The sequence below is a fragment of the Labeo rohita genome, chromosome 18 (assembly GCF_022985175.1).
Source record: "Labeo rohita strain BAU-BD-2019 chromosome 18, IGBB_LRoh.1.0, whole genome shotgun sequence".
Taxonomy (NCBI): Eukaryota; Metazoa; Chordata; class Actinopteri; order Cypriniformes; family Cyprinidae; genus Labeo; species Labeo rohita.
This window is the reverse complement of record NC_066886.1, coordinates 32,046,328-32,068,117: the sequence shown is the minus strand read 5'-3', so window position 1 is coordinate 32,068,117 and position 21,790 is coordinate 32,046,328. Positions and strand designations below refer to the sequence as shown.

Here is a 21,790-nt window from a genome sequence, read left to right as displayed (position 1 = left end):
TAGCTGACCACAGATTTATAAATAGCTTCTTATTACAAATCTGCTAAAGTACTGAAAACGTCTGTCCTCAAATTTGAAAATTATGCAAATGTAGATGCATCTTGACACACGTTTCTTTGTTAAATGCATATATGTGACTTGCAGAGATGAGTCGAGTGACTAAAAACACCAGATCATGAACTGCTTGTGTGTGAATGAACACAGTTCTGTGCTTCTCTCTGAAAAATGCAGTGCATCAGACTAAATTGTCTTTTTGTAAACTTTTAGTTTGTTCACAGTAACAGTAACAATGTAACAGCAGGAGTGTTTACCCTCTTTACCTGAGAAGTGACTGATATGTTACAAATGCCCGCCAAAACTTTTAGAGGAAATGTATGATGAGTTGCCATAGAAGATGCAGTATTATTTTCTGACTTTTTTTCACGACTGCACGTTCTACGGAAACTGAGGTTTAGGATCAAGATCATTGATAGTTATCAGCTCAAGCGCAGAGTTTTGATTGAAATGCATCACATAATGTCTAGTCCCACAAGTTCTTTCAAAACAAATCTCAAGTTGTTTCCGAAAAAATTCCATGGATAAATTCATGTCTGTTGTTTGTTTTAGAAGTGAAGTGCGACTTTGAGTAGATCAGGCCTCGACATTAGAGTCCATTGACACCATTTTTCATAGTCTTTCATTTAGGCTATCTCTCGTAATCATGCACCCCCATTTAAATGACGGCGCTGTAACACATCATCTCGCATAGTCACAGAATAAAGGTGTGGTGGGATTGTGTGTCTCTGCGGTGTCTTGGTGATTGATGGCTAGTGCTGCTCATTACCACTGAACTGAGGAGGACACAAAGGCCCCCCTCCGGCTATTCTGTCTATGTTCAGGATGCGTCTTATCGCACTGTGTGTTGTGATGCCGGCCAACACGCTGTCGTCTTCAAAATCGCCTTAAGCTTGATGCCGTCATGCATTACAAAAGAAATGGGCAGCAAACACAAATTTGATTGGTCATTGTAGAAGCAATTCCTATTAGTGTTTGGTTTTCATGAGCGTTTGTCCTTTTCTCCTTCAGTGTCTCTTTAGAAAGCTTTTGTCCTATTGATTGTCTCTCTCTCTCTCTTAGACCTTCATCATTTTCTTAGTGTCTTCATGGATCATTTGTGCAGCAGTACTGTGACGTATGTTCATATGAGATGTGAGTAAGGTTATTGATCTCTTACGAGTGGCGGAGCCATGGATGTGATGCGGTACATGTCTGTGATTCAAAAGACGGCATTGAGCTCCTATTGGCTTTGCATAAATGGAACAGGAGGGGCATTTGGTCATGGTTGTTTTGACCAGACAGAATGCAGATGAATTGATCATTTGGTTGTGTGGTTGTACAGTGAGACTACAACCACTTTGTTCACCAGTCAGAGTGACGGTCAGTTCATATAGTGTATCTGACTAGTGAAAAAATTTGTCTTGGAAGTTCATATTTCACTGACGGTTAATAAAAAGGGGGGGTTAAAAAGGCCCTCGACAGAGAACATGAACTACAGAGAACGATTCACACAACTAACCTTCCGTTTCTTTCTCTTTTTATACCTTGTTACCAGTGAATGGTAGTGTCTAGAAAGGGTATGTCCCTTCAGGAGAGAGGTGCCAATGTCCAACCGGCCTAATTCCAATCCAGGGGGGTCACTGCGCCGTTCACAGAGGAACACAGCCGCGGCCCAGCCAATAGACCATACAATTGCAGGAAGGTGAGTACGTAATGGGTACGCTTTACACCAAAGTGCTTGGTTTAGGTCTGTGCGTGTACCTTTATCTACCTGTCTGTATCTAAAGCATTTTTTCCTGCAGAATTCTGTTTGTGCAGCAGTTACAATGTTGAGGTCACATGACCTTTCCAATGCTACTTTTCTGTCTTAGTAAGTCTCTGTGCATATATGAATAATGTCTAAGTAGCCCTCCTTTTAAATGGCATCAGTAACTAATATAATTTCCACCTACGTGACGCATCGCTAGGTTTCTTTGTAAGTCCAAGGCGACAGCCGTATTGACCAGTGTGACATAAACAACATTACTAAGTGCATTTGTAATGGTTCCTTAACCACCGCATTAATGAAACGCCAAAGCAGCACTTATCAGAATCAGCACCCACAGATTTTTGCTTAAAGGACAGCAGGGTTCCAAAAAATTATACTCCTCTGCCCTACTAAGTGCATCTGTAATGGTTCCTTAACGATTTCAATAAGCAAGCATTTATTATTAATATTGACTTTTTCCAGAATTGTCTGATGAATTGAAAATTAAAAAACTGCTTTGATTTTGATATGGAAATCTTTGTTGCATTATAAACAATGCCCTTTTGATCAATTTAATATGATCATTTTATTAAATTATTAATAAAAAAACAAAAACAAAACATAAACTGACCCCGAACTATTGAACATTAGTGTAATGTGATAACTCGTGTTCTCAAGGCGTAAATATCTAAAAAGGATCATTTCTTCCGGAAGCAGACTGTACTGGTTATGTGATATCAACAGTAGAAATATGTATAGATTACTTAAGGGTGCTCATTCTGTCTGTGTAGTCGTATTCGATTCACACTGCAACACTTTACACTCTCAACTTGAGTAAAACATCATTTCCTTTGCCGTTGTGCTGTAGATTCAGTAGTAGCACAGCAGGAAAGACTGACAGGGTGTCTCTTTTAGGCCTGAAACGCAGACATTCGGCACTTGTGGGGATACTTGTGTCTTCTCTTTCAAACAAGTTCTTTATATCCTCCAGTGACACAGGCAAATGACTAATAGTTTAGCTGCCCAACTGCCCAATGCTCTCAACTTGAAAAATGTCTAGCTAGAGACTCGTAATGATTGCTGTTTGTCTTTGCCGTTGGGTTGACGGGTGTGTAGGAAGTGCTGTAGGACTGCAGGAGTAGTCAGCTCATGAAATTGAGTTTGAGGTGCTCCTCATCTACTGCCCATCCCACACTGCTCTCTGCTGTTTAATTCCCAACCTCTCCAGGTTGCAGCCAGAGCAAGTAAACCAAAAAGCAAATTCCCCACCTGAAAGTAGAAGATCTAATTCTAAGGCTTCCAAAGCCCCGCCCAGCTCTGCCGTCGGCTCCGCCCGCGGCCACGCCTCTCGAAGGTATCGCTTTTTCCTCCTGTATTGCGTGTGGGTCTCGCAAGTTCACCGTGTGATGACCGCTCTGTCTTGGGTGCTCAAGTCTTTCCCCTTTCCTGTTTGTTTTTACAGGAACAGCCTCTCTCTATCTGTGGGTTCACACTCGATTCCAGATCCAGACTTGGAAGCAGCAGGGACTTCAGGCCAGCAGGGGAGACGGGAGGGCAGCAGCACCCGTGCTCTCAAACGCAGCTCCGCTTCAGAGCCCAACATCAGCTTTTCACCCAGCCCGGCCAAGCGGCCCAAAGCGGTGTCCAGCCACCTTTTGGAGAGTTCATCCAGCGGGCCGTCGGCCCCCACGACCACACCCGAAGTTACAGAGCCAAGGAAGGCTCCGGCCTCTGTCAGCACCAAGTCCAAAAAGAGACGCTTAGCAGCCGAGCCAGCTCCCGCTAGAGCCCTGAGCAAGAAGAGCGCATCCTACCCTGGCCCCAGTGGGGCCTCAAGCACCCCCTCTCAAAAGCGCAAGAAGGCAGACGCCTCTTCGTTGTCGTCCTCCTCTTCTTCCTCCCTTCCCAGCTCGAGCAGCGCGGCAGGCCCTCTGCCACCCCGCAGCGAGGCCAGCCGGGCAGCCAAACCCACCAAGCTGGCGTCCAAATCGGCCGCCTCAGCCAAAGCTGGGTGTAGCACCGTGACTGACTCCTCCTCTTCCTCCGCCTCTTCCTCTTCCTCCTCTTCCTCTTCCTCCTCGGCCGCCACAGGCACCAACAGCTGTGCCCCTCAGGGTGCCCGGCTAAAGCAGGGCAAGGACCAGAGCAAAGCGCGACGGTCGCGCTCTGCGTCCTCCCCTTCTCCACGAAGGAGCAGTCGGGATAAAGAGCAGAACAAGGCTGCCGGTTCCTCCAAGTTTGACTGGACATCCCGCTTCAACTCCAAAGTCAACCTGCCAAAGCCCAAACTGTCCCTGCCGGGATCGGCCAAGGCTGAGACCTCCTCCAAGCCTGGGCCCTCCGGACTGCAGGCCAAACTAGCAAGTGAGTGTCCAAACTGCTTCTGTATTTTCAAAGCAATGTTCCAAGTTCAGAACAAGTTAACAAGCTCTTATTCATGGTATGGGGTTTCCAAGTTAGACAAAAGGGGAGTGTAGACAATCTTATGAAGACTAGTGTTGTCACGATACCAAATGCCAGTAGTCTATGCAAAGTAATAGTTTCAGGACCATAGAAAAAAAATTCTGATTATAATAATGATTATCAATATATAATGATTATCCATAAATTTTAAAATAAAACAATATGGCCGCCACATATTTTCAGTTAACTAAACAAACATGGCTTTGCATCTAGACCAATTTGTTGTTTGCAAACAGTGATTTATTTATTTATTTTATTTTATTTTTTGTGGGCGGAGCTTATCTGGTGGCAGAAAATGACCGTTTAAGTAGCGTTCCATGAAATCCATGGAATAAAATAATTACAAAAAATTAAATTTGAGTTTTTATTTGAAAATTCTTTTCTAAAATTTTTTTTTCCTCTTCTCTCAGCTCAGAATCATGAGTTTATACCCTTCCTGTATTTTTTTTTTTTCCCCTCAGAAAGGACACTTGCTGTTGTTGATTTAAATCGAGTTATATAATATGACCTAGGAGATATAAACACTCATTTGCTGAGAAAAATAGGGTTGGGTATCTTTGGGTATCTGATTCCGTTTCTTATCGATTCCTTGTTCTATTCCAATAAGATAAAAAAAAGTTAGATGGAAAAAATTAAGTGAAACATTTAGATTTCAGACATGCATACAAAATGTTCTGTTGCAGCTGAATAACATGAGCAAGCAGCTTACAGAACACTTAAACCTTTTACATTTAGAAACATTTGCCTGTGGTTTTAACAAAAAATACCACAGTGAAAACAACTAGACTAATACGTTTTAAACATTAAATGGTCAGTAATAAGAATGGAACAAACAAATCAATTAGCTATAGTATAAATACAACTGAACAAATTTCAGGTACAGAAATTGAAAACGAAAGTTTAAAAACACAACAGTTTTCTTTTTATAAATATACGTTAATTATTAAAGTTCAAAGGATATTCAATCAAGATCAGTGAATGATTTATTTTTTATTTTTTTGATGCAGGTCTAAAAATACTTTTTACCTGTGCGTTTCTTTCGCATCTATATTTACGTTTACTTAAAACAAAAAAAGCTCTGTGTTTATGGTAATATACTGACATGTTTTTGTGCATATTAGTCGATAAATGTGAAAGAGAAGCACGGTTGGGTTCGGATTAAATCTTCTGCAGTAGAAATGCACAGAACGTGTATGGTGTGGTCGTGCTTCGATGCACGCAAACAGTGCTCTAGTTCTTTCCCTTCCTGGGCTATTCAGAAAATGGGCACGCAGGAATCGTTAATTGAAATCAAAATGCACGTGTCTTATCGAATACATGGTTCTTGGAAATTTTGAACCGGTTCTAAAATGGAACCATTTCTCAATACCCAGCCCTACTGAATTGTGCAATAAATGTTATGTAAAATGTTATAGGTTTAAATACTATTTCATGCTGTAACTGTAATACAAAATGTCCCCTATGAACAGCATGTGTGAATATTATGTGGACCTGTTGTTTAAATCATATTTATGCTTTAAAAGTAGAGTAATCATAGTAGGTTTCATCTATAGTCTGTCCATTTAAACTCTGCATTTAGCTTTAAATACTTGACAAAAGTATTCTATAAAAATGATTTGCATTCTGATTCTGACATCCAAAGGCACAACAATACTTTGTTTTTTTTTTTTTTTTTTTTTTTTTCCCCTTTTATTCTATGGATTTTACGCGTTTCTCTCCACTTGTTACCAGTGTTTTTCTGCCACCACAATGCACACGCAGTTGCCGGTGACCTAACTGTGACGTCTACTCCAAATTGGTCTATTGTAATAAGAAGAACAAAGAGACACATTGCATAGAACAAGTGGCAGGTCTGTTAGGTTGTATTTATACTCTGACTTGAATCACAGATCTATTTTGACATGCACTATCAGTTGTTGTTGTTTTTTTTTTTTTTTTTTGTCCCACCCGTTGCTAAGCAGTATGAACAATTAATTAACCATACTTTTTGTTAACTATTTATCATGTCTTAGAACTTCTTGTGAGAGTGTCACATGTCGTTGAGTACTGTGCTTAACATTACAAACATATTGTAAATAAAAAATTTGGATGCTCTTCGAATGCCCACAAATATTCACATGAGCCTTTGAAAGCAGCTGTCAGCAAATACCAAATTTACCCAGTTATTGGTAATACCCTTAATGCAAAATGACTAGCATTGTTGTAACTCAGTACCAGTGTAGTAGTGCTTTTGAATATTTGTGTATCTGTAATATCAGGGCTGGGCTCTTTTTGGTAAGATTGGATGTCAGTGTGTGCACACACGCTTGAACTATTCTACATCCAGGCTTCAGTTTCAACATATTGCACATGTAGAACACCAGCTGCACGGGTGCTAGAACCGGACTTCAGGCACCTGCCACTAGTGACGCAACTGACACGCAGTTTCCGTGACAGAACTGATGTATCTGGACGTGTGGCAAGATATGAGATTGATTCAGTCCAAAATATATTAAGGGTATAACACATTGTGCTGCTTCCACTGCTTTTGATTCTGTTAAAAAATCTTTTCTCACTCTGGGACATGCACACCTTTCAACTAGTGGTGCGCCAGTCACGAAAATTTGAGGCAGATGCAGTTACTAATGTTTTAACACCAAGACCAGCCGATGCCAGTCACCAATATATATATATTTTTTAAGATGTCATGAAACCTCAAGTCTTGTTTTAGCTGTAAGTTCCCCTTGTCACACACAAAATAAGAGATGTATATCAATTACATGTAACTGGTCATTACAATTTCCAAAACTGCTCAAGTTAGAAAAATATTAGTTTTGTTGTTCTAAAAATTAAGAGTAATTGGCATTAAAAAATGTAGTTATTGAAGGTTAAAATAAAAATCTCTGTATATAAACATGCATGCATTTAATTTCAATGTAAAAAAGATAAAATTAGAATAGTGCTGGCCAATCAATATTTGTTTTTAGCAAACAACAAAACAAACTGACTTATTCATCTGAATTAAAGCCTATTTAATGAATTTGTGAAGTAGCAAATGATTCACCCCTTTAGTCATTAGAGTAGCATCGTACAGTAATGTGCTAATAAAAGATGAGTCCTGAATTTAGATCGGCATTAATCCATCAACAAGCACACATATACACATTCTATTAACTGAATTGTAGATGAACAGCCTGAAAGTCTTGGGCAGTCATACTCTCGAGCACCCTTGCAAAGAGTATTTGTTTTGTTTCGATATGAAGTATGATCCTTATGTCACTTCATCTCATTCCTTTGTCAGTCTGGGTGATATTTCAGCCTAAAATCAAAAAGAAAGCGAGAAATTATTTAGAAATGAATGGTACTTTTAGGACTGTTAAGGGCTGTGACATATTAAATTAAATTAAATTAAATTAATATTAGCATAAAATGCACACAAATACTGCAGATGTGTAAGTTCTGTACAAACTTCTGTATTACAAACACAAATATGTGGACAATTATGGGGTATAATATATAAATATAACTTTTAAGAGTGTTTTTGACAGGTTTCATGAAAGTGAATGTCGGGCTTGGTCGTTTTTTACGTAATCATTTTAGCTGATCCTTGACCTGACGGCTCATACCCTGAGAAGCCCTGCCTTCACAAACCAGTGTCTTCGCTAAAGGCGTGATGGTTGTGATTGTGATCATTTCTAGCCCCAGTAATAGCGGATGGGGTTTTGGCTCTGGTCATGGCAGGGGGAGCTGGCTCAGGTTTCAGTCCAGTTCAGTGCCAGTGTACTGGTCTAAAAATACCAGCCTTCTGCTGCCTTACAGTATTGTATGGACAAGAGTCGCGGCTGGATGCATGCTGAGGTAGGAAGGGCTTTTGGTGTAGTTACTTTGCTGTGTTGAGTAGCCAAGCAGAGCTTTGGAGTATCACAATGCCTATAGGTTGGTCAGAGCACTGTCATGTGTGGATATTTAGGCTAACGAGCGCTGCCGTTTGGATGTTTAGGATCACATCGGCGGTATTGTTTGGATGTTTTGTCTCGTTCCTGATTTTTCCACTAAAGGTTGCTGTCAAGTGTTCTGTGAAGGCTTGTTGAAAGTGTTTATTTTGAGTGTGAGAGGTCATCCTGTGTAGACATAGGTCGGGCTGGGTTGATTATGGAAGGACTGTCTCTGATATGAAGAGTCACGGGAGGGCATTCTGCCAAAGGGCAGGGGGCAGTGCATTGCCCAGAATAGACCCTCAGTGTTAGGGATTGACCACCAGACTGGAGCTGAGTTGGAGGCATGAGTGATTCATCTGACTTTACAGGGAAAGCGCTGTCAGAGGTCTTTTAAAGGTTCTTTCATTTTTCTATTTTCTTTCTTTCTATATTAAGTAGAGCTGGGTACTGTGAAGATGCACTGTATATCAGATGGGTGCTTCAGGTGTAGTTCTGATGTACCCTGCCACTCATGTCTGGTGTAACTCTAAGTCGTTTATGGTAGCTAAGCCACATTTAACATTTTTAATAGTGCATATAAGTATAGAATTTAAGAGCTGTTTGTGTTGTGTAACTCATTTGATCAGTTGTGTATTAGTGTTTTTTTTTCTTTTTCTTTTTTTTTTTTTTTTTTTTTTTTTTTTAAGCTGTTTTTAGATAACAGTTAGCTTGTTAGGAGCAAAGCAGGCCCCTTTTCTTGAATCATTGCCTTAAGAAAAAAAATATATAAAATGTAAATTAAAATATTAAATATAAAATTTAAGTAGTGAATAAATTTAACAAAGCGATTGGTTGAATGAAAAGTCAGATTCGCTTTGGCCACGTACACACCGCAGCTAAATTCGGTTGTCAGTTTACCTTTTACTCCTTAATCACATTCTGTACACACATAATTCTCTAAAATACGGGAGTGACAACTGCGTTAAGTGCTGAAAAATACAGGTAGTGACAACCGCATTTACAGTAATTATATGCAGTGTGTACGGAACTGGACTGAACAACTAGTTGTTAATGACGTATTTAAATGCACATCTGAAATGTCTTAATCTGTATGTGAGATGCAAGAAAATAATAGTGAAAGTCTTAACCTTTGCACATTTTGACAAAGGGCTAGTTGCACTCATGAGTCCTATGGTAAAGTATCAGTGTTGCCAGATCTTCATAGGAAAAAACAACAAACAAGGACAAGCACAAAAAACACAAAGACACGAATGCTGTTTATAACAGCCAAAAAAAATCATGTATCTCATTTCCACAACAAACCACTTTATCAGGAGCACCTTCTAATCAATAATCAAAAAATCTGATAAAAAAATTATCCTTATTACGAGGTGATATTTGACGTCTGAAAGTGATTTACAGGGGAATTTTGTTTTTACCTTTTGTAATGGCATTTTTCTAACTTTATTAAAAGTATTGGTATTAACAAATTTGGTAACAATCTATATTTGGTTGTACAAAAGAACACAAAAGTGGCTTGTAGGTGTATTTTCAAATGTTTAATAAGGCTCAGAGGTGGCACCAGTCCAATCAAAGTCATAAATTCATGTTGAGATTGTTTTAAATATAATATATATATTCTTTTAAAAACGTAAGTTCATTCATAAACAAAACTTCTGTGTTTGAATGAAGATGTGCAGTGGCTCAGTTGTGACTTGTTTCAAACTATTTTTGACATTGAAATCAGGTAATGGTTAAGTCTCTTAATATTAACTTCTTGTTTATTTAACTGTTGAATTAAATCAATATCTCATTTACAGACTCCCTTAAAAATCATTATAATCCGTCACTCGTCTTAGTTCACCACGATCTCATAAAGTTCCATTATAGTCAAGGAAGCTCTCTACACTGCACAATCAATCTCTTATTTACACTCTCTTTACACTTTATGAAAGGATTTGTGAGATGTCTATGGTACATTACTTATCGTTGCTAAAACGGGTAGATTCCATTAAAGCTTCTCTCAGCGCAAACACAAATATGATTTGGCTGATAGGGTCAGTCGCACTGGTGCTCCTAAATATTTTTCATACTTGCACGCAGTAATTTTGGTCGCACTGTAGAGCCCTGCAAGACTGCAATCTAAAGCAGCCTCCCAAGTATAAACAAAACACAGCATGTCTATCAGCAGTGGTTTAGTTAAAATTGACAGACGAAAAGAGTCTTTAGCCACTTATGCAGTAGTCAATATTTGAAGTGGATCAAAACCTTTCATCAAAGTTGTCCTAAAACCAAAACAACAATTGTTTATATCTTAGGACAACTTTGAACTTTTTTTGTACTATAGTTTGTGAAACAGCAGCACTCTCAGTTTAAAAAAAATGTATTAATGGCATGAAAATGTTCAGACTAACGTGAACAGACACATTAACAGCTGTAAATTGTTCATCTGTTCATCACTCTTGGTGTAAAGGTTTTAAAAATTTGGTCAAAAGGATGCATGTTAGAGTGATTCCTTAAGATGCTACCTACATAGGGTGCACACAGACTTTTGGACTAGGCATATGTTTAGTCAGTAAAGAGAGCATATCTCCTTCTGATTATTTTCTACAAGGCTGATGTGGAGCTGATGGCGTCGTGGAGTGTAGATGGTACGGTGTGGCTTAATTTACACACAGTGCTAATGAGATGACGTGCAGAATGTGCTGGTTTCTGTGGAAACTGTCTAAACACGTGTTCTGTAGTAAAGTGCTTGTTGTGAGCAGTAGCCAAGATCAGAGCTAGATGATGGGTTAATGCTATACTGTGCAATTATTCACATTGTTTTTAAATTATGTTTGTCCTGTACATCACATTTGTCTCTTGACACTTCTTTATAATTTCTGATGTCTAGATGATCTTGATGTATGTTTCTAAATCGTTCTAGTGTAAATAGTGTTTTTTGATGCTTTTAGGTAATGATTACTATTTACACAATGTTTGATATTATATTTGTGAATTTCAGTAGTAATATGTGATACCTCTGGTGCTACCAAATCAATTCTGGATGCCTATAGTAGATCTATGTAAGGAACAGACCCAAATTAAAGTGGCTTTTAATCTAAAAATCTTTACCTCTGCTGCAGCTCTTAAATCTCATTTGCACAAGATGTGTGATAACCAGTGCCCCCCCCCGCCTCATTAAGTACGTTTACATGCATTAATTTTAAACTGAATGACTTCAGTCTAAATTCAGATAGTGAGAGATTGTGATCTTCCTCATAATCATGTTTACCATTCCATTTCTTTAAGGGGTGCGCTTTCGCCTCTTTTAAACTTAACATCCAAATCAGTCCAATCATGTAATGCGACTTGTAATATGGACTCTACTGTGGTACATGCTTTATTTTGAAAAGAGTTATTAAAAGTGCATTAACCGCAAAAGATGTGTTCTTTGTGTGTGCACTGACAAGGAGCTAAACACGAACAAGCAAAGCATACTTGGGGTTTCAGCATCCATTATAGATCAACTAACAAGATTTTGTACTATTATACAGCTTTGTAAACAACAAAATGCATTCACTTGCATGTATTTGAGAATCAGAATATTAGATAGTTGATGCCATAGTTAAGTTTGTGAATATTTTGAATTAAAGAAGGAACAACAGAATATAAGCAATACATCTGTCGTGCAGCGCTGTTGTTGCTGCAGTGTCACGTGACAAGCATGACACGTCACCATGGAAATAAGGTGATGCGTTCTAAAATAATGTTCGCCTTTAAACTCCAGAATATTTAAAACGTACTTGAGATGTTTAATTCTGTTTTTTAAAGAAGTCCACTTCCAAAGCAAAGATTCACATATAATGTACTCACCCCCTTGTCATCCAAGATGTTCATGTCTGTCTTTCTTCAGTCGTAAAGAAACTGTTTTTTTGAGGGGAAAAAAATTCAGCATTTTTCTCCATTAAAATTGACTTGTATGGTGCCCCGATTTTGAACTTCCAAAATGCAGTTTAAATGCGGTTCTAAACGATCCCAGCCGAGAAAGAAGGGTCTTATCTAGCGAAATGATTGGTTATTTTCATTAAAAGAATACAATTTAAATAATTTTTAATCTCAAATGCTCGTCTTGTCTTTCTCTCCCTGAACTCTTGTGTATTCTGACTGAAGACAGTTAGGGTATGTTGAAAAACTCGTATTTTCTCCCTCAAATTCAAAAATCATTTCAAAATCATCCTACATTGCTGCAGAAGTACAGACACAGTGTTTGCAAAGTGAACATGCAAAAAAAAATCAAACACCCTTAACAAAAAAGGTAAAACAGCGATATAGAGCGATTTTTGAAGTTGAAGGAGAACATGAGATGGGAGTTTTTCGACATACCCTAACTGTCATGAACCGGAACAAAAACAGTCCAGGCAGAGTAGGGTAAGACGAGCATTTGGCATTAAAAAGTATATAAATTTGTGTTATTTTTATTAAAACAGCCGATCGGTACGCTAGGTAAGACCCTTCTTCTTCGGCTGGGATCATTTTCAGCTGCATTTGTGATCGTTTGAAGCTGCATTTAAACTGCATTTTGGAAGTTCAAAATTGGGGCACCATATCAGTCCATTATATGGAGAAAAATGCTGAAATGTTTTCCTCAAAAAACAATTTCTTTACGACTGAAAAAACAAAGACATGAACATCTTGGATGACAAGGGGGTGAGTACATTATCTGTGAATCTTTGTTTTGGAAGTGGACTGTGGATGTATGGTTGTATCCTGCTGAGGAATAGCATACTGATCTCTGTGTGATTGATTAAAACATGCTGTTCTCCTGTGATCGTCTCAGTGACGACTCGGCTTCTAATTTAGTCTCGGGATCCTCCGTTTTCCCTTCGTTTTGATTGTTGGGTATAATGCTGTGTGTTTTTCTCTGTAGGTTTGAGGAAGTCCACTAAGAAGCGTAGTGAGTCTCCCCCAGCAGAGCTCCCCAGCTGTCGGAGGAGCACACGTCAGAAGACCACGGGCTCTTGCGCCAGCACCAGGTACTGAACCGCCAGCCTCTTTAATCCCAGAACAGCTTGCAGATCTAGAAGATGCACAAGCTCAAAAAAAACATGCATATATACTGTATGCATATGTACATCCGCATCACAGCACATCACACCTGTGCTTTCCTTTTTTTTTTTTTTTTGACCAATTAGTTCATCCACAAGGTGGCAACACTGGCTCACGCTGTTGTTTCACAGTTGGAAAAGAAACTGAGATGACAGAGCAAAAACAGCAGCGAACTACTACATACAGCAGCAACAGTAGATTCCCCCAACTCCAGTTTAAATGATTACAAAAATGATTTTTATCACTCATAACGTTTGGAGTATTGCACAGGCGCTGGCCAAAGATGAATCTTTCTAGTGTACATGCTCGTGCAATATCATATGGAGTACACTCGCGGGGAAAAAAGTTACTAGGCAGTAGGGCTGCCCCCTAATAGTTGGCTAACCGTTAGTCGACAAGAAGAGGTTTGGTTGAAATTGTATATAAAATCTTCAGGCAAAGTCATGCAGTTCGTGTTGGGCAGGACATCCAAGCACTCACCTGTCGTTTATTGACCTCAACTATGGCTAATCATCTGAAAAATCTAAGAAGCAGCAACTTTACATGGTCACTCAATCTAATTTTAACCTAGTAAAATATGCGCTATTGAAGTGTCTGTGCGGCGTGTGGAAGCTGAATGGTAGCGCGCTCACAGCAAGATGCAAGATGGAGGCACTGGTGCGGTCACTTGCTCCTAAAATACTCCATTTTACAATAATAACAAAACATTGTGCTTTTGTAAAATAACGAAAGTGTACAGGATGCACTTTCTGCTGTCTCAGTCTCTGTGAATTTGAATGCAAAACTTAGAAACTCTGTGTATACTTGTCTTGCATACGTGAAAAATATACCTATGTAGAGCGAAATCTCTACTTTCAAATGAGCTAATTCAAATGGAAAACAAATATTCTCTGATTATGTGATCAGTGTGAAATGTATAGAGGTGCATCACTGCCGCAGAGATGAGTCAGTTTTGCCAACTTCATAAGATGAAAACAAAGACAGCACTAGTTTATCAATAAAGTACTAATGTTAATGCTCCTTACTGTTTTTCTCCGACACATTCATAATCATTACTTCTGCCGGTGTGCTTTCGCAAGCTTTGTGTGTGCACTTGAGCGCTTATTAGACTTTGTAGGCACTTTAAGGCTCATTATGATTTAAAATGGTTTATAATAAACATGCGACTAAAAGTTGACCAATGCTTAAAATGAACAACTAAAAATCTTCAGTTGAGGGCAGTCCTTTTCACTTCAGTAGGCCTTAGTCTGGGTAAAAGCCATACTAAATTTTACATAGTTAAAACATTTAAAAATGCTACTACCCTGTTTAAGGCGTATTGTGTCTGGATCTGAGACGATTCAATACATATTAGTCCTGTTCATTTATTTAAGTTGTGGTCACATTTACTGTTGTTTTGTGAATTATTATTATTATTTTTTTTTTTTTTTTCTTTTCATTTTCATTCTGTGTGAGCTGTGCTTAATACATAGCTACACCAATGACAACACACACTACCATTTCACTTATGTGACTGCACCTTTAGTTTACTATAACTATTCATTAGCCCATCTCTCTTCTCTAATGCTGGGCAGTGTTCTGTGGTAATTGCAGATGGGTGTTCCTGTTCGGTTACTCGCTTTACTGGAACTTCCAGTTCATCCTAATAATAAATCTGGCGAAATGTTTTGGATTATATAGCAGAAGAAACTATAATTGGCTAAGTCTTGTTCAAAGCCATTGTGTCACCTCATTACATCAATAAATAACTCAGATAAAAAGCCTAACAATCCCCCACAGTTCTAAAATCATTGTAAAGGCCCATTCACACTGAAAACAATATAATAACAGTATTAACACTCATACGAGTGTGTGCTACAGTTATGTTGTCTGTTGCTTTAAAGGTTTTCACTCTTTAAATTTGGGTTGATTGTGTTCTATTTGAATATGAATGTTATATTAATTAGTAGTTTGTAAATAGTAATATTTAATAGTTTGTCATCTTTTTGGAGTAGTATGTGTGGATATGCACATTTTAATGAAAATATTGATCTTTATTTTTTGTTTTTTGTTTTTTTTTTTTTTTTTTTCTAGTCGGCGAGGCTCAGGCCTGGGCAAGCGCGGGGCAGCTGAATCTCGCCGACAGGAGAAAATGGCCGACTCAGACAACAACCAGGATGGGGCCAATTCATCGGCCGCGCGCACAGAGGAGACACCACAAGGGGCGTCAGGTAAAAGGGCAGCAGTGCCATGAGATTTTACTATACGTGGTATCTAATACTTTGACCGTATATGTTAAAGGAGAAGTCCACTTCCAGAACAACAATTTACAGATAATGTACCCACCCCCTTGTCATCCAAGATGCTCATGTCTGTCTTTCTTCAGTTGTAAAAAAAAAAAAAAAAGTATTTATTTTTTTTTTTTTAAAGAAAAACTTTTTAGGATTTTTCTCCATATAATGAACTGATATGGTGCCCTGAGTTTGAACTTCCAAAATGCATCCCAAATGCGGTTGTAAACAATCCCAGCCTAGGAAGAACGGTCTTATCTAGCGACATGATCAGTTATTTTTATAAAAAAAAAAAAACAATTTAAATACTTTTTAATGTCAAACGCTCGTCTTGTCTTGCTCTGCCTGAACTCTGTGTATTCTGGTTCAAGACAGTTAGGGTATGTTGAAAAACTCCCATTGTATTTTCTCCCTCAACTTCAAAAATCATTTCAAAATCATCCTACATCACTGCAGAAGTACAGACCCAGTCTTTGTAAAGTGAACATGTAAAGATCAAACACCCTTAACAAAAAAGGGTGAACATGAGATGGGACTTTCACCCTAACTGTCATGAACAGGAAAAAAAAATAGAGGTCAGGAAGAGCAAGACGAGCATCTGACATTAAAAAGTATATAAATTGTATTATTTTTTTTTTTTTATGAAAATAACCGATCGTTTCGCTAGATAAGACCCTTCTTCCTCGGCTGGGATTGTTTACAACCGCATTTTGGGATCATTTGAAGCCGCATTTAAACTGCATTTTGGAAGTTCAAACTCGGGGCTCCATATCGGTTCATTGTATGGAAAAAAAAAATGCTGAAATGTTTTCCTCAAAAACATGATTTCTGTACGACTGAAGAAAGTAAGTACATTATCTGTAAATTGTTGTTCTGGAAGTGGACTTCTCCTTAAAGTGCACAATGATAGTACCTTAATGTCAGCATGAAATGTTGGTTGTATTCCTTGTCTCAGTCTCCTGTGTTCATTTTCTCTCTCTGCTGTGAAGCGTCTAGCTCAGTGGCTGGAGCTGTTGGCATGACCACCTCTGGAGAGAGTGAATCAGATGACTCTGAAATGGGAAGACTGCAAGGTATGTTGGCTCTACCTGTTATTTCAATAATTGTACTGTTTTCTAAAAACAGTTTTTAGGTATTTGTCAAGATAATATGATTGTATTGTATCTTCAGTGATGATATTCTGTATTTAAAATTAAAAAAATGTGTATAGGATGTATTTGGATGTTAATTAACCTACTAGCAAAGGTCTTGAGTTTATCAGATTCATTAATTGTGCAGCTTCAGCTCACAGCAGCTCAAATGGGTCAATTTTCAACATTTTTCTGTTTTTTCCCTCCCAACAACACTGTTGTGCACTGTAAATAACTTGTAGTGTTCCCGTTTTACCTAATTATTATCAAAATGCACAATTTTTCTACTCGTCTTTTTATCACTGACATTGAAGTGATGAAACCCAAACATGTAGGTGTGCGTAAGGTTTTATGTTTCCTTTACTCTCCGCAGCTCTACTGGAGGCCAGGGGCCTTCCTCCTCACCTGTTTGGCCCGTTTGGGCCCCGTATGTCTCAGCTGTTTCATAGGACCATTGGGAGTGGAGCTAGTGAGTGACCTTGACTTATGTTTGTGACATTTTGAGGGGATGATTGAGTGTTTCCTCTGCTCAACATGTCCATCTTCTGTCTCTCTCTGCGCTCACAGGCTCAAAGGCACAGCAGCTGCTGCAGGGGCTTCAGGCTACGGGAGACGAATCCCAGCAGCTCCAGGCTGCGATAGAGATGTGCCAGCTGCTAGTGATGGGTAACGAGGAGACGCTGGGAGGATTCCCCGTCAAGAGCGTCGTACCCGCCCTGGTGAGCACTCTCCCTGCATTAGGAAATTCACCTGGACTTTGTAGTTTACATTGTAGTTTTTTTCTGCCTTGTTAGACAGGAAAGAAAAAAAAACATTCAAATGATCCACCAAATAATAATAATGCTAGAAAGTAGTTGTGTTTTTATGGCAGTGTTTACCTTATGCATTTATATCATGCCTGCAAATTCTTGGCTGCTCTTCTAATAGTGCTTTGTATACCAGGGTTATAAGCGCCATGTTTGCATTTTTGTTTTTCGTTTTTTTTTGTTTGTTTTTGTTTTGTTTTCCCCCCCCATTCAGCCGCCTACTAAATCTCATGATAATATCTCGATTATGAAGTCCACGGATATATTTATTGCGATATTAAAAAAAAAAAAAAAAAAAAAAAAAGACAAATGAGGACTTTGAAAATGAAAATGTTGTGCATTTTAAAGTTACATTCTAAAAAAAGTCAGTGAATTGACTTGATCAATTTTATCTTATTATTCCTATGACAGTAATAGCCATATATTGTAAAACAACTGCACTGTAAAATAAATGAAAATAAATATTTCATAGGTATATTATTTTTGCTTTACACTACAGTAGGGAAATTAAAATCCTTTCTAATTTCTACCCTTAAACGCAGGGTTGCCAGATTTTCACAGCAAAACCTGCCAAATTGCTACTCAAAAATAGCCCAATTGCGTTTTGAGGGGTAAGATGCAAGTTTTTTTTTTTTTGGTGTGGTTCCCTTGGTAAAATTAGCATTCCAGGGGCTAAATATTACATTATTGGGGTCGCTTCAGCCAGTGGACATGAAAAACAACCTGCGGCAACAGTGTTAAAGTAGCCCAATTCTGCAGGAAAAACGTGGACTTGGCAACACTGCTTGAAAGAGAGATTTTGGATTTGGACCGCAGTAATGTTACCCATTTAAACTGCTAGCTGTCAGCAATTCTGCACTTTTAAGCTTTTATTTGACAGAAAACTCCTTGCAGAAAATGGCTTGCAGAAACTTGTCTCACTACAAATCTAGTGAAATGTTATAATCATCTTCCGCAAAAATAAAGCAGGACTGGTGGCCGTTGTGGCTTTCGGTTTAAGTTCGTTTGACAGATACTGTGCTAAAGCATAGTGGCCCAAAACACAACTTTAAACACCTTTTATGTTAAAATAAAGTTTAAATTTATTTAAAAGTGTTAAAAGTGCCTATTTATTCAACTTTCAGATGATGTATCAAAAAATTGACCCTTAGGACTGGTTTTGTGGTCCAGGGTCACATTTGATTAAACGTTTTGTCAAAATTTGTATGATTTGAACTGTAAAGTTGTTTAAATTGTTGATTAAAATGATAAAGTAGACAGTGCCCTACCCTGTCCAAATGGTATTCATTTAATTTATGCAGGTCTTAAAGCTTAAAAACCCATAAATTGGGTTTTAAAAACCTTGCAGATATCTTAGGTTGTTCTTGGGTCGTAAAATTCATAATCTGAAAAAATGAACAACCTCCCGTCTGTGTCGAGAGTCATGCAGAGTCTCTCTTGCCTTTTTGTTCTTACTCTCATGTCCTGTTCTTCTCTTGTCTTCTCTTTGCAGATCACACTATTACAGATGGAGCATAATTTTGATATTGTGAGTATTAGGAACTTCTGTGAGTGGGTGCATGTGTCCATGCAGAGTCAGAACATTGTGCGAGCCGATCGAGGCCGACTGAGGCGAATCTATCATCTTGCGATGATTTCCACCATCTTTTCACACTCATTCAATTTTGACACTTAAAATTAGAGAGTAACGTAATAACTGTTCACCCCATGTGTCCTTTCTGCAGATGAATCATGCATCTCGCGCCCTCACCTACATGATGGAGGCTCTGCCGCGCTCCTCTGCCGTGGTGGTAGACGCCATCCCTGTCTTCCTGGAAAAGGTAAGTGGCACTTCTTGGTTTCTTTGAAACCTGGCTGCCAATTATATGGATGACATAATTAAAGGTGCTATATCAGGAAAAGCAGGCTTTTATTTGCTCTTCTGAAATAATAGTTGGTAAAAAGTGAGTGAGGCAAAATTTTGTTTTGTGAGCATTCGATGTCTATATTTATACTAAGCTGAAAAACAAGTTACGACATCAAAACCGCATTTGCAAATAACCACTTATATTTGCATATTCACTGTTCGCCAGCTTGGGAGTCTGACACGTGAAGAAGTTAGCCATTCATGAAAAAGCTTATATTTAGAAGAGGATTCGTTGTGTTTGTTGTCTCAAATCCATGTTTCCCTTGTGTCCACAGCTTCAGGTTATACAGTTTATCGATGTGGCAGAGCAAGCTTTGACCGCCCTGGAGATGTTGTCAAGGAGGCACAGTAAAGCCATCTTACAGGCTGTAAGTACTAAGTACTGAGTGTCATGTTTATTAAGTGCTAGGACAACCAATATGAGACAGCAGTTAAACTGAGTTAAACTTTAGTTTTGTCAATAAGCACGTATCTTTTCATGCTAAATTCACACAATAAAAAAAAAAACACCCATCATACCTTTTTTTGCTTATTTCAGTTAATGTCAGAAATCAATTGAGCTAAGCCAGTAGTAGTACTGACAGTGTTGTCTAAACATGGCTAAAGATGTGAAAAGAGGAACAGACAAGCCGAATCAATTGAGTCATTTATGCTGGAACAGCTCGGTTTGATTTAAACTCGTGACTCAATCATTCATTTCAAGCGAATCACTAGCCACCTCTACTATTCATTTTTTAATTTCGACATTGCTTGTAAGGTTTTTAAAAAGCATGTAGCGATAGGTGAAACTGAGCTTTTCGGAACTCAGAATTGGTTAAACCATTGCGTCGCAAAATGACCCACTCTTTCGACGCGCTCCAGTCAGATCGCGTATCGCAAATCATTTGATTTAGATCAAAACTGTTTTGTGAATCATTTTGCGAATTGAATGATTCAAATCAAAAGATTCACAATACATGATTTGCAATCCCAATCTAAATAAGATAATTTACGATTGCTGCTGTCAAACAAATAAATTGCTGTTAATCATCCAAAATAAGTTTTTGTTTACATAATGTGTACTGTATATTTATCATGTGTGTATATATAAATACACGCATATAAAGTATATATTTTGAAAATATTTACATGTATATATTTTATTCTTTTAATTAATATTACATATTTTGAATGTGTGTGTGTGTGTATATATATATATATATATATAAAAAGTCCTTGAAAGTCCTGAAATTTCATTTTACAGTATCTGTACGAACCCTTGTTCTGTTTTATAAGAGCTTTGAATGTGAACTCTGTTTTGCTGGCCCCATTTTATTTCATTACAGAAAATGACAGTGCACTAATTCTATGCTGTGTGTTTTTTTTTTTTTTTTTTTTTTTAATGTCTTTCTATAGGGAGGTCTAGCTGACTGTTTGCTCTATTTGGAGTTCTTCAGCATCAATGCTCAGAGGAACGCATTAGCCATCGCTGCTAACTGCTGCCAGAGCATCACGCCGGACGAGTTTCACTTCGTCGCTGACTCTCTGCCCCTGCTCACTCAGAGACTCACACACCAGGTGATGAGCTGAAGCACAGCAGACATCTCATCCACATTTATTAGAACAGACGAGCAGATGTCATGTCTGGATCTGTAACACAAACATAAACACCCACAAGGACGTAAGCGATATGTTTACCGTAGTGTTACTGGTGTGAATCACACCTGGTTGACATTCAGATGCCGGACTTTGGGTGTAAACAATAAAATCAATGCCGTCCACCTCAGATGATTCAGCTCTTTTTTTATAATGACTCTTGTTTTGCAGGATAAGAAATCTGTCGAAAGCACTTGTCTCTGTTTTGCCAGGCTGGTGGACAACTTTCAGCATGAGGAGGTGAGAAATGATTACTCACACACACTGACACAGCAAATGTAAATAACCTTAAACCTGTGTATGATCAATTTTAGCAAGGTGGTTTGCGTACAAGGTTCATTTCAATAAAAATAATAAAAAAAAAAATTACATGTAAGTAAATGACAGAATTATAATTTTTGGCTGAACTATCCTTTTAATGACTAGCGGCAGCATGTTTAATACTGTCGCTTTAAGAGCTGCACGCATCTAATATACAGGCACTTATCCATTTACTTTCACTTTAGACATAAGCAACTGTATTTATATGTGAACCTTGTGCGTTTTGACAGTTTTAGCACGATCAGATGCCATACGCACTTTCAGTTCAGTAATTAGGTGCTATTTGACAGGATTTTGGTGTGCATGCACTGGAACAGCACATGTCAGTACAGCACTCATATGAAATGTTTAACTGGCAAGACTATAAAGCAAATAATGTACTTTTGTGATTGTGAATAAGTGCAGTGTCCTGTGAATGTAAGTCTACTGCTGAGTTAACACAACTGTGAATGTATGTGGCGTTGTACCGTATATGCACTAAATGAACAGTGT

At 38.3% G+C, this 21,790-nt stretch overlaps 1 protein-coding gene across 10 annotated transcripts in view; it reads left to right on the top strand.

Annotated features, from left to right (window-relative positions):
• trip12 (thyroid hormone receptor interactor 12) overlaps positions 1 to 21,790 on the top strand; it is a 50,335-nt gene that overhangs the window by 7,377 nt on the left and 21,168 nt on the right. For 8 of the 10 annotated variants that reach the window (XM_051134528.1, XM_051134530.1, XM_051134535.1 and 5 more), the window contains 13 exons: positions 1,592 to 1,738; positions 3,012 to 3,137; positions 3,246 to 4,147; positions 13,052 to 13,157; positions 15,304 to 15,440; positions 16,490 to 16,573; positions 17,004 to 17,099; positions 17,198 to 17,349; positions 18,929 to 18,964; positions 19,161 to 19,256; positions 19,618 to 19,710; positions 20,738 to 20,899; positions 21,149 to 21,217. In XM_051134528.1, the coding sequence (XP_050990485.1) occupies positions 1,641 to 1,738; positions 3,012 to 3,137; positions 3,246 to 4,147; positions 13,052 to 13,157; positions 15,304 to 15,440; positions 16,490 to 16,573; positions 17,004 to 17,099; positions 17,198 to 17,349; positions 18,929 to 18,964; positions 19,161 to 19,256; positions 19,618 to 19,710; positions 20,738 to 20,899; positions 21,149 to 21,217 (2,157 nt within the window). In that variant the 5' untranslated portion in view covers positions 1,592 to 1,640. The remainder of the gene's footprint in view (positions 1 to 1,591; positions 1,739 to 3,011; positions 3,138 to 3,245; positions 4,148 to 13,051; positions 13,158 to 15,303; positions 15,441 to 16,489; positions 16,574 to 17,003; positions 17,100 to 17,197; positions 17,350 to 18,928; positions 18,965 to 19,160; positions 19,257 to 19,617; positions 19,711 to 20,737; positions 20,900 to 21,148; positions 21,218 to 21,790) is intronic. The other 2 variants (XM_051134536.1, XM_051134537.1) reach the window with 1 other exon arrangement.